The sequence below is a fragment of the Mustela nigripes genome, chromosome 1 (genome assembly GCF_022355385.1).
Source record: "Mustela nigripes isolate SB6536 chromosome 1, MUSNIG.SB6536, whole genome shotgun sequence".
NCBI classification, from domain to species: domain Eukaryota; kingdom Metazoa; phylum Chordata; class Mammalia; order Carnivora; family Mustelidae; genus Mustela; species Mustela nigripes.
Window position 1 is genome coordinate 90,304,456 of NC_081557.1, and position 12,277 is coordinate 90,316,732.

Genomic DNA, 12,277 nt, shown 5'->3' on the forward strand with positions numbered 1-12,277 from the left:
GGGGAGACGACGACATGTATTTTAATACACAGTAAGTAAAAAAAAAATTAAGCTGCCAGGATTAAAGTACACAATGCATTTGCTCCTTCGTACACTACAGCCTGGCAAAAAAGACATTCTTGGAGCCAGTTTTTGACCTTGTTCTTTAAGATGGTCTAATTTAAATGCAGTTGTGCACTTCCCAAGTATTATGGTTTTAGAGCAAGGCTTGGCTGGCACTAGTAGAACGAAGTGATTAGGAAAAGCTTTTGCACATTCTACTTGACATTCGCTGCCTACTTCTCTATAATGTTCTGGTTTTCTACAAGTTATCACAGATTCTTTGAGAGGAGGCAAGGGAGAACTTCATGTTCCCTCTATTTGCATAACCAAGCTTATGTCCAATACAAAATATTTGGGGTGAGATTGTTATATAAAGACAAAATCCTGTGGTAAATCACACTATTTGATGAGGGAGCAGGAGGCTGGCTGAGGACAAAGCAAAAGCTGGCGCCTTGCACCCCCTCTTCACCCTTTCCCCTCCATAAGTGTAGCATCCCTCAGGCAGCCCTGACTGCCATGAACAATAAGCAAATAGTTAACTTGCAGAGCTCACAATCCTGCTAGACAGGAGTCTCCCTTGGCTTACAAATGTCCTAAATCTCACTAACAAAGACGATTGATAGCAGGATTGTGACACCCCACCAAAAAGTCTCCCAACGATCTTAATGTTAATGGCTGGTCTAAAGACAACACTGATCCAGCAGCAAGGGCAAGGCCTCCGGCAGGCCTGGAACATCCTGGCACCTTGTAGGCCCTCTTTAGCATATGAAAACTCCACTGAAACCTCCCTTCCCCTCACCTTCCCCCAACAGCAGGGTACATAACCTGCCATCCCTCATGGCACGGGGCAGCAGCTCTTCCTGCCCACGGGTCCTGTCCCCGTGCTTTAATAAACCACCATTTTGCACCAAAGATGTCTCAAGAATTCTTTCTTGGTCATCGGCTCCGGACCTCAGCCCACCAAACCTCACCTAGGTTCTAGAACTTCATCACTATTGAGTATTTTTGTGTGCAAAAGACATACCAATTAAAAGATGTACTCATGTCTGAGTCTACGTGGTTTACTATTTCATATGATACTTGAAGTGTTACCTCCAAGGGACCATTTCTGTAATATGGAGTGGAATATACTGTTACCATTCCTCTACATTCAAAGAAAACCAAAATAATTAGTAATAAACATTTGGGAAACTAGCTTTAAAAGAAAAAAAAGAAAGAACGAAAAAAGAGGTTCAGGCACTTAACTAGCTACTCGTCCTTGGGTAACTTATTCTAACTCTAAATAATACAAAAATGCCTGCTCAGGTCCTCTGCCCATTTTTTAGTCAGATTATTTGTATTTCTGGTCTTGAGTTGTAGGGAATCTTTATGTACTTTGATAACTAACCCCATATTGGATATATCACTTACAGATATTTTTCTCCCCTTCAGCAGGCTGCCTTTTTGTTTTGTTGATGGTTTCCTTCACTGTGCAAAAGCTTTCTAATTCTATGTCATCTCAACTGTTTATTTTTGCTTTTGTTTCTCTGGCCTGAGGAGACGAATCCAGAAAAATATTGCTAAGGCCAATGTCCAAGAGTTTATTGCCTAGATTTTCTTTTCTTTCTTTCTTTTTTTTTTTAAGATTTATTTATTTGAGAGAGAGGGCACACACACAGGGGGTGGCGGGCAGAGGGAGAGACAGTCTTTTTATTTAATGATTTTTTTCCAGTATTTTATTCATTTATTTGAGGGGGGGCAGAGGATAAGGGAGGAGCAGAGTCCCTGCTGAGCCCCTGGGACCAGTATGTAAGCTAAAGGCAGATACTCAACCAGCTGAGCCACCCAGGCGCCCAAGACAGAGTCTTAAGCAGACTCTACACGGTGCTCAATCTTATGACCCTGAGATCATTACCTGAGCTAAAACGGAGTCAGATGCTTGACTGAATGCATCACCAGGCACCCCTAGATTTTCCTTTGGGAGTTGTATGGTTTTATATTTTAATCCAAATCCCTTCTCACTTCTTTTTGATAAATTTCTAAAAGTGGAACTGAGAAAGATTCTAAATTTTTCTATATATACCAGCCCCCAGAAAGGCTAAACCAGTTTCATTCCCACCACAACCAGGTAAGGGAGTACTCCCTTTTCCTGCATGCACCCTCCTTTGAAACACTAATTATAAGCTGATTTTCCAATTTTTTTGCCAATTTGGGGGGCTAAAGAAAATTATTTTATGACTCATAAACTCAACTGTTCTTTTAATATTTATATGTGCCCTTTTATTTTTCTTTTGTGAACTAGTCATTTCCTTTGTCAATTTTCCATTTAGAAAGAGGATTTTTTTTAGTTTTTAAAAATTTTTTAAGATTTTATTTATTTCTTTGACAGAGAGAGAGGGAGAGCACAAGCAGGGGGAGCAGCAGAGGGAGAGTTCCGAGAAGCGGGCTCCCTACTAAGCAAGGAGCTTGCTGCAGGGCTTAATCCCAGGATGCCAGGATCATACTTGAGCTGAAGCAGATGTATAACCGATTGAGCCACCCAGGCATTCTCCCCTCTTTTTTCTTTGTGGCTCTTGCAATCTATTCTCTCCCTTCTTCCTTCCTCAGTCTCCACTGCCGACTCCTCTCCCCTTAGATGATTCTGTCCACTCTGCTGGCTTTAAATACCGCCAAAAATTGCATCCCACACATCCCCCTCTGAATTCCGAAGTCTAATACAGCCAATTGCCTGCTTGACTTATTGCCTTAGACGGCTCATAAAAATATCTCCAATGTAAACAAGTCCAAAATGGAACTCTTGATCCTCCTCACTCCCAATTTAGCTCTCCCCACATCTATACTCCGAATACCCCATTTTAGTAAATGCCGCTGCCACTGGCAGAGTTAATGACAGAGACCTATACGTCATCTTGATCCTTCCCTGTTATTTCTTCCTGCCCTCCTCTTGTCCAATTCCCCAGGAATTCTTTCTGATTCTAGCTCCAATCTGCCCACTTTTCTTCCTTTCAGTCTCTCCCTAGACCAAACTATCTTGCTTCCCATCTGGCTGACAACAACCTTGTCACCTACCCCTCTGATCCCACCACTGCTACCCCTAAGCCTAATCCATTTCCCACAGAGCAGCCAATGCTATCATTCTAAAGTAACTACCGAATCAAGTTCTTCCCCTCTTTTTATACGTTTCTGTGAATTCCCACTGCTCAAACCAGAAACCTAGCCAATGCTAGCTCTGCTGCTTCTTCTTTTTTTTTTTTTTTTTAAAAGATTTTACTCACTTACTTACTTATTTTTTATGGGAGGTGGAAGAGTATGCACAGAGCAGGGGGAAGAGTCAGACGATGAGGGAGAGAAAGAGAGAGAATCCCAAGCAGACTCTGCACTGAGCGCAGAGTCCAAAGCGGGACTCAATCCCTCAACCCTGTGATCACGACCTGAGTAAAAATCAAGAGGCTTAAACGACTTAGCCACCCATGCACCCCTTTCTAGGTTTAAAACACATCAAGTACTGTCTACTTCTTGCTATCTCTACCATCACCACTTTGATTCAAGCCATCATCTTTCTCCAGGACCAAAAAGGGAGTGCTGCCCCCTTCCCAATCATCAGAAAGTCATTCCTAATCTGAGTGGGAATCTTTAACCAAAACCAAACTTTTTCTTTTTTAAAAAAATGTAATTATGTGAGAGAGAGAGAGAGAAACAGAGAGACAGAGAGCAAGCCTGGTGGGGGGCAGGCACAGGCCAGAGGGAGAGAAACTTAAGCAGACTTGAGCTGAGCACAGAGCCCAAAGCAGAGCTCAATATCACGACTGGAGATGAAACCAAAAGTCAGACACTTAACCAAATGTGCCAGCCAAGCGCCCCAAGCCCTATCTTCTCCACACCAAAGATCTAAGCTGACTACACTAAGATATGACACACTAACTGAAAACCTCTCTGGGGGGCTAGGGGAAGACTACAGCAGCACAAATACTTCTGTCTTGTCTATGAACCACCACTGTTCTACTAGAGAAACACCAAAAACCTTACAAGCTAAAACTCTAGGTTACAACCCTCCTAAGAGAAGGACTGTGTTGGTTCCACGTGGTGTGCAATCACTGCTCCTCGAGTAGTGGAGCTTACCATCAAGAAAGTACCCAAGACTAATTTTTTCTTTAATGAATGGTTAGAACATGAACTTTTAGTTCTAAATTATTCCCAGCTGAATGACAAGGAAGCCAAATCTTGATCATTTCAGCTTATAACTAAAAAGGCAGCAGAGTTACAACAAAGTTTCATCTTATTTTCAAATTGTATACAATCAAACAGTAATGTTTTTAAGATGGACTCTGCTGCATAATCCCATTCAGCTTCTATTGTAACATCCTGTGCAAGAAGGAAAACAGGTGCAAAAACCAGGGTCACAGATCAAAGACAAGAAAGCAGCTTAAAGTTTTTGCTTAAGTCGTTTTTTATAAAGTCTAAGAGAAATAAGGGCAAGTTTATCTTGAGAGAAGTTACTTCACCTAATATCCTCTCTAAAATAAAGACAGGAAGCAACTCTATTAAATATGGATAGATATACAGAGCGGACTTAAGGGATCAGCTCTTCAACATCCAAATTCCCTTGTGCATACAGCTTTAGGGAAACAAGTGTGTTCCCCAAGCCAGCAGGTTCATCTAGAAGTGACTCCTGGCCCACGCTGGACTAATCACAGCACTCACCTTTTCTTTCGAGTTGACTGGTTCAGGGATCATCAACTGATCTACACATACATAGCAAGCCAAAGTCAAAACTGAAACTGAGAGTCAAGACGTTGTGCTACAGTGGAAACCCCACAAGATGTAAATGTTGGATGTAGCAGAGGTCAATTTTCCAGCAATTTAGACACCCGTCTGCATCAAGAGAATGCGGAGAGAATCCTGGCAACATTTCCAACCCCGGTTTGTTACTCCTGAGGATTCCTTGCATCCTTGCCCTAAGTGCAACTCAACATATTCACTTTTTCCAGAATTTACAAGTCCACACATTTCTCTCTCCCAAGAAGAAAAACCAGGAATGAAGCATAAAAGCCCTGTAATACCCTTTCATGATAAAAAAACACTGAACAAGGAACACAAGGAAACCTTCTCAACCTGATAAAGGAGATCTATGAAAATCCCACAGCTATGGACCACCTGGGTGGCTCAGTGGGTTAAGCCTCTGCCTTTGGGTCAGATCACGATCTAAGGGTCCTGGGATTGAGCCCCATATCAGGCTCTCTGCTCGGAAGGGAGCCTGCTTCCCCCTCTCTCTGCCTGCCATCTGCCTACTTGGGATCTCTGTCAAATAAATAAATAAAATATAAAAAAAAAAAAACAAGAAAGAAAGAAAGAAAATCCCACAGTTAACATCATACTCGATGGTGAAAACACCAAAAGATTTCCTCCTTATCAAGAACAAGACAAGAATGTTTGCTCTCATCACTTCTATTCAACATAAATTCTATTCAACATGAAGTTCTAGTCACCACAACCAGGCAAGAAAATAAAAAATACAAGGCATCCATAAAGGAGAAGTGTTAAAACTTTTCTCTATTTGAGAATCTGACACAATCTCATTTGCAGAAAATCCAAAGGAATCCAGTAAGAAATTACTGGAATCAGTGAATAGTCCTGCAGAGTTACAGGATACAAAATCAGTTGTGTTCTATATACCAGCAATAAACTATCCAAAAATGAAACCAGGAAAAACAATTATATTTATAATAGCATCAGAAAGAATAAAAAAATTTTTTTTCAAAGATTTCATTTATATGAGAGAGAGAGAGGAGAGAGCAAAAACAGGGGGAATGGCAGAGGGAGAGTGAGAAGCAGGCTGCCCACCGAGCAGGGAGTCCAAAGCAGAACTCGATCCCAGGACTCTGGGATCATGACCCGAGCCAAAGGCAAGAAGCTTAACCAACTGAGCCACCCAGGGCCCAGGAATAAATTTTTTTTTAATTTTATTTTTTAAAAGATTTTTATTGAGTGAGTGAGAGGGAGCAAGCTCACGTACACACCACGTTAGGGAGAGGGAGACAGAGAATCCTCAAGCAAACTCCCTGTTGAGTGCAGAGCCCAAAGCAGGGCTCCATCCTGGGACCTGAGATGAAACCAAGAGTTGGCCACTTAACCAACTGAGGCACCCAGAACGCCTACTTAGAAATAAATTAAACCAAGGAAGTGAAAAACTCGTACACTGGAAACTACAGAAACACTGCTGAGAGATGTTTTAAAAGACCTAAACAAATGGGAAAACATCCCATGTTCATAGATAGGAAGACTTAGTATTTTTTTTTTAAGATTTTATTTATTTATTTGACAGAGAGAGAGAGATCACAAGCAAACGAGAAGCAAACAGAGAGAGAGGGGAAACAGGCTCCCGGCATAGCAGAAGGCCTGATGCAGAGCTTGATCCCAAGACCCTAAGATCATGACCAGAGCCAAAGGCAGACGCTTAACGCACTGAGCCACCCAGGCGCCCCAAGACTTAGTATTGTTAAGATAGCAATACTTCCCAAACAGATGTACCAGTCCAATCCAATTCCTATGAAAATTACAGCCACCCATTTTGCAGAAATTGGTGAGCTGATCCTAAAATTTCATAAAGAATCTCAAGGGACCTCAAGTAATCAAAACCACCTTGGAAAAAAAAGGAACAGAGTTGGAGGATTCACACTTCCTGATTCTAAAACTTTACTACAAAGCTACAGTAATCAAGACGGTATGCATACTGGCCTAACAACAGACATAACCAACGGAAAGAAGAGAGAGAACCTAAAAATAACCTTCATACAATTGACTTTTGACAAGGGAATACAGGCCAATTCAACAGGGAAAGAATGTTCTTTTCAATAAATAGTGCTGGCACTAAAGGATACCCATATGCAAAAGAATAAAGTTGGACCCTTACCTTTGACGATATACAAAAATTAACTCAAAATGATCACAGGCATAATCTTCATGAAATCAGATTAAGCAATGGTTTCTTAGCCAAGATATCAAAAGCACAAGTAACCAAAGAAAAAAACAGTGGACCTCTCCAAAATTAAAATTGCTTGTGCTTCAAATGACACTAAAAAGAAAGTGAAAAGACCACCCAAAGAATGGGAATTAAATGCTGTAAATCATATATCTCTGATTAAGGGTCTAGTATCCAGAATATGTAAAGAATGCTACAACTCAACAATAAAAAGAACCCCAACCAGGCAAAGGATTTGAACAGAAATTCCTCCAAAGAAGATACACAAATGACAAATAAACACATGAAAAAAAGATCACATTATTACTCATTAGGGAAATGCAAATCAAAACCACAATGATAGCTACCCCATACCCAGTAGGACAGCTATAAAAACAAAAACAAAATATAACAAGTGCTGGTAAGAAACTGGAACTCTCCTCCTCCATTGTTAGAGGAATGTAAAATGCTGCTGTGATAAACAGTCTAACAGTTCCTCAAAAAGTTAAACATAGAATTACCATATGACTCAGCAATTCCTCTCCCAGGTATTTACCCAAGGGAACGCAAAACATATAGCCACACAAAAGCTTACATGCAGATGTTCACAGCGGATTATTCATTATGTCAAGTGCAAACAACCCAAATGTCCATAATCAAAATGTGGTATATCCATGGGATAGAGTATATCTAGCCATTAAAAAGGGAAGTAGAACTGACCCACACTATAACATGAATGAGTTGTTAGGAAAGCCAGACAAAAAAGGCCACACATTCCAAGTCCACTTACATGAAACGTCTAGAACAGGCAAATCATCAGAGACAGAAAATAGATATTTGTGACTGCCAGGGGCCTGGGGGGGGGGGGGGAGCAGAAGTGGGGAATGGGCAGTGACTGCTAATGAGTGTGGGGTTTCTTGAGATGATGGAAACATTCTTAAATTAGATAGTGGGGGGACGGTTACAAGACTTTGTTAACATACCAAAAACCACCGAATTACATTCTGTAAAAGGGTGAATTTTATGATACATTAATATCTCAATTTAAAAAACTGATTAGGAAAAAATTCTTTAAGGAACCAAAATACAGATCAGAAAGGTCACACAGGAAAGCCATACATTTTCCTTGGTTAAAAAAAAATCTGAGGGGCACCTGGGTGGCTCAGTTGGTTAAGCCACTGCCTTCAGCTCAGGTCACGATCCCAGGGTCCTGGGATCAAGCCCTGCATCAGGCTCCCAGCTCTGCGGGGCTGCTTCTTCCTCTGACCTTCTCCCCTCTCATGCTCTGGCTCTCTTTCAAATAAATAAATAAAATATTTTTAAAAAAAAAATCTGAATCTCAATTGAAATTTATTTATTCTCATTTTATAGAGAACTTGTACAAACCTTGCTGTATGGATTCAAAGCCCATAGTGTATTAAAAACTTCCTATTATGGGTAATAACACTTGATACAGACAAACATACTGACAGGAAGATTTTTAAAAAAACAGCAGAAGAACCTGAAAGCAATTGTATGAGGCCACTTATTAAGGGCAAATTGGTCCATGTACTTAATTATGATCTGGCAGTATCACCAACACACAGCTTGATACAATAAACGATGTTTATAGTAAAGAAAATCAGAATGAGGATTAAAATTAGAGCTAACCCACTTATTACTTTCATTGTGCCGATCACCACTCTAAGTGCTGAACATTTACTCACTCATTTAACAACTCCCAACAACCCTACAAATAAAGTACTACTGTTATCTCATTTTACAGATGAATAAACAGGGATCGCATAGCTAAATGGCAAAATTAAGATTCAAATGCAAGCTTCAGGGTCCCTCCTCTTAACCAACACAGCATACTGCCTCTCAGGAATGAACAATCCAGCAGGGAAAAGAAAAAAAATTAGATAATGTTCAGTATGCTCTAAAACTGGGAAATCTACTATTTTAATCTCCCTATAAAGGTCCTCTTCAAAAAAGAACAACAGTGACAGTTCTGGGGCAGCCTCTTACCCACAGGACAATGTCCAGAGACAAAAGAACTCCCACCTGTACTCACAGCTCACTTGTCTGCCCCAATTCTAGCCAACCCAGACCACTCATGTTCCTTCAACATACGGAGCCTGGGCATGTTCATGCCCTCATGTTAAAGGCCTTTTTTTCACTTTTTTAATTTGAAAATTTCTACTTGCCTTCTACAACCCAGCTCACATCACACTTCCACTTTGCCACATCCCCTGATGCAACCAGGCAAACCTGTGTTCATGCAGCCTTTTGTACATCTCTCTATTAAAGCATCTGCCTCAGTACATCATAATTAAAAACTCCCCTTTTCACCTCCTACAATTAGAACCTAGTTCACTGTAGATGATAAATTAAATTTCAAATTAAATAAAGCAAAATTATTTTTTAAAAACTCAGCCATACAAAATCACCAGTTAGCTAGGGTCCACATAGGTTTTTATCTTAACAAGTCATAAAATTTAAATATTTAAAAGGAATAAAGTTCACTTTCATATAAATTAGAAGCTATAAAGGTTCCTACAGATCGATTTCAGTCACCAGAAATCTTTTTAATGAGAAAAGACTGATACTCTGGATCAAACCTGAGTAATCTGTTGTAGTAAACTTAATATAAATAATGACGGGCATAAAATTTTAACTAAGGGATGAGGGTTCCCAGAATCTAAGCCAGAGTCAAAGGAGTGGTAGGTAAGCTACAAGGATACCATTTAGTAAGTTAGTGCTTGAGTAATGCATGCTTACTTAATGCCCTCAGAAATTACTGTTCTTCCTAACTGGTGTCACTCCTTGAGTGTTAATTTACTACCTACAAACCTCTAGTCGAATTTACATTTTATTACTTGTCCTAGATGAGTTAGTATTTCCCACTGGACCAAACCAAATACAACCATACCTACAATCAACCCGTTTCTCTCCCAGTATGTAATTTGTAACAACCAAACTAATAACATATGGGATACCCAATACAATAAAAGAAACGTCATTTCACTTTGATTAAAAAAAAAAAAAGTTACCTAACTACTGACTTTATTTTTTTTACTTTTTATCCCACATATATGATTTCCCTAATAAGTTATAGCTCTGGCAAAATCTGCCCTCTTATTGTTGACTCCCAACCTCAGCTGAACCTCAACCTTCTTTCAAACTCTCACCTATCCCCAAACTTCCATGATCTGTGCGGGTCTCCAATGGACCTGTACCTCCAACTCATCTGCATGACTAAAAGTCACTGACTTTTCAGAGGCGGGGGGGATTCAATGTCCTCCAAGGTAACATTTTATATAAAACCCACCTTTAAATCAAATGTCAACTTTGCATTCTCATTGACCTAAAATTTAAAACCAAGTCAACTACTTCTAAGTGTTACCCATTGAGGCAGTCACAGACCTGAAGAAGTATTTGTGTGGTATGTGCCATTACCTAGGCTGAGAATTCTCCTCATACATTCTTTCTTTCCCCTCCTTGAAGAGGCTTATGGTCTGCTTAGTTTTCTTCATCAAATTCTCCATGAACACCCTAAAATACTCATTTTCTCCAAGGGTCTCCATCTTCCCCTCATATCTTGACAAGACAGTGCGGAGGTGCTGGTAGGTGTCTGGCAGCAGGTCTAAGATATAAGGTGGGCTATTCTTTAGCGCCAGCTTTGGGTTCTGACACAATCGCACCACCTGCAACAAATGGAAAAGAAGGGCTATTACTTGGAGGATCTTAAGGACAATTTCCTTTTTCAAGTTAAAAAAAAAAGTTATAAAATATGTGCTCTGTTGCAGAAATACTAAAAAATGCACAAGACCATAAGAAATGATCCATAACACCCCTGCAATTATTTTGCATTTTTAGTGGCCCCCCCAGAAGGGTGGGTTCTTAAAACCATATGAGAGACTAATGGTCCAGAAATTACATAGCAGACAAGGGGGGCCTGGCTGGCTCAGTCAGTAGCGTGTGCAACTGTTGATCTTGGGATTTTGAGTTTAAGCCCCATGCTGAGTGTAGAGATGACTTAAAAATAAATCTTTAAAAAAAAGAAGGAAAGAAAATAGGGGCACCTGGGTGGCTCAGTATGTTAACCCTCTGCCTTTGGTTCAGGTCATGATCCCAGGGTCCTGGGATGGAGCCCTGCATCAGGCTCTCTGCTCACCCCCACCCCCACCCCCCTCCTGCCTATCTACTTGTGACCTGTCAAATAAATAAATAAAATCTTAAAAAAAAAAAAAAACTTACATAGCAGACTAAACCTTGCAGCAGGAGGAAGACATCATACTAATACCTAAAAAGTGCTAGATGAACTAGAACAAGTTCATTTCAAATGCATGGCTCACCCCACAACACAATAAAGAAAATTCCTAAGGACTGAAATAAAGAACATGGCTGCCCTGGGAAGTAATAGGCTAGAATTGTAACAGCCACTAGGGTCTGGGAGCAGAGGAGCCTTGAAACCCCATGGAGCTCAACTGAGATACCATTTCTTGCCATATAAATGACCTCCAGTCCCCATGCTGGGTATGGAGAATGCTTAAAAAGAAAGAAAAGAAGGAAGGGAAAAAAAAAAAAACAACCTCCAGAACATTTAGCTTAATAATTCTTTTTCCCATCTTTTACATTCAACTTCTGAGTTCTTATGTTTTATTTGGGTTTCTTTTAAGGAATACGTAGCAATATTTTTAAAACCCAATGTAACAATCTTTGTTTTTAAACTAGTGAGTTTAGTACATTTTATATTTGTTAATAATGACTAATAAATTTATATTTATTCCTACTATCTCATTTTGTATTTTCCACTTACATGGATTTTTCCGTGTCTGGGAAAGACAAATTAGTGGAAGGGAAAAGTCTAGAAACAGACCCAAACATATACAGGCCCTTCACTTATCACAAAGGAGTGGTCTTTTCCAAATATAGTAGTGGAACAATCAGGTATCTAAACAGAATAAAAAAAAAAAAAAAAACCAAACTAAACCCTCACCTTACACTATACCAAAAAAACAAAACAAAACCATACATATACACACAAAAAAACAAACCCCCAAAAAGTAGACCTTGGGTTATAGATCTTAATGTGAAAGGCAGACCTATAAAGCTTTAGAAGATAATATAAGAAAATTATCTAAACTACAGAGAAAACTTTCTTTTTGTTTTTCAAAGATTTTATTTATTTATTTGACAGAGATCACGAGTAGGCAGAGAGGCAGGCAGAGAGAAAGGAGGAAGCAGGCTCCCTGCCGAGCAGAGAGCCCGATGCGGGACTCAATTCCAGGACCCTGAGATCATGACCTGAGCTGA

The 12,277-nt window shown here is 39.9% G+C and overlaps 1 protein-coding gene across 1 annotated transcript in view; it reads right to left on the minus strand.

Annotated features, from left to right (window-relative positions):
- Nucleotides 1-12,277, minus strand: part of CBL (Cbl proto-oncogene) — an 84,290-nt gene that overhangs the window by 53,110 nt on the left and 18,903 nt on the right. Inside the window, exon 2 of the mRNA XM_059415529.1 lies at nt 10,418-10,665. Within this exon, the coding sequence (XP_059271512.1) occupies nt 10,418-10,665 (248 nt within the window). The remainder of the gene's footprint in view (nt 1-10,417; nt 10,666-12,277) is intronic.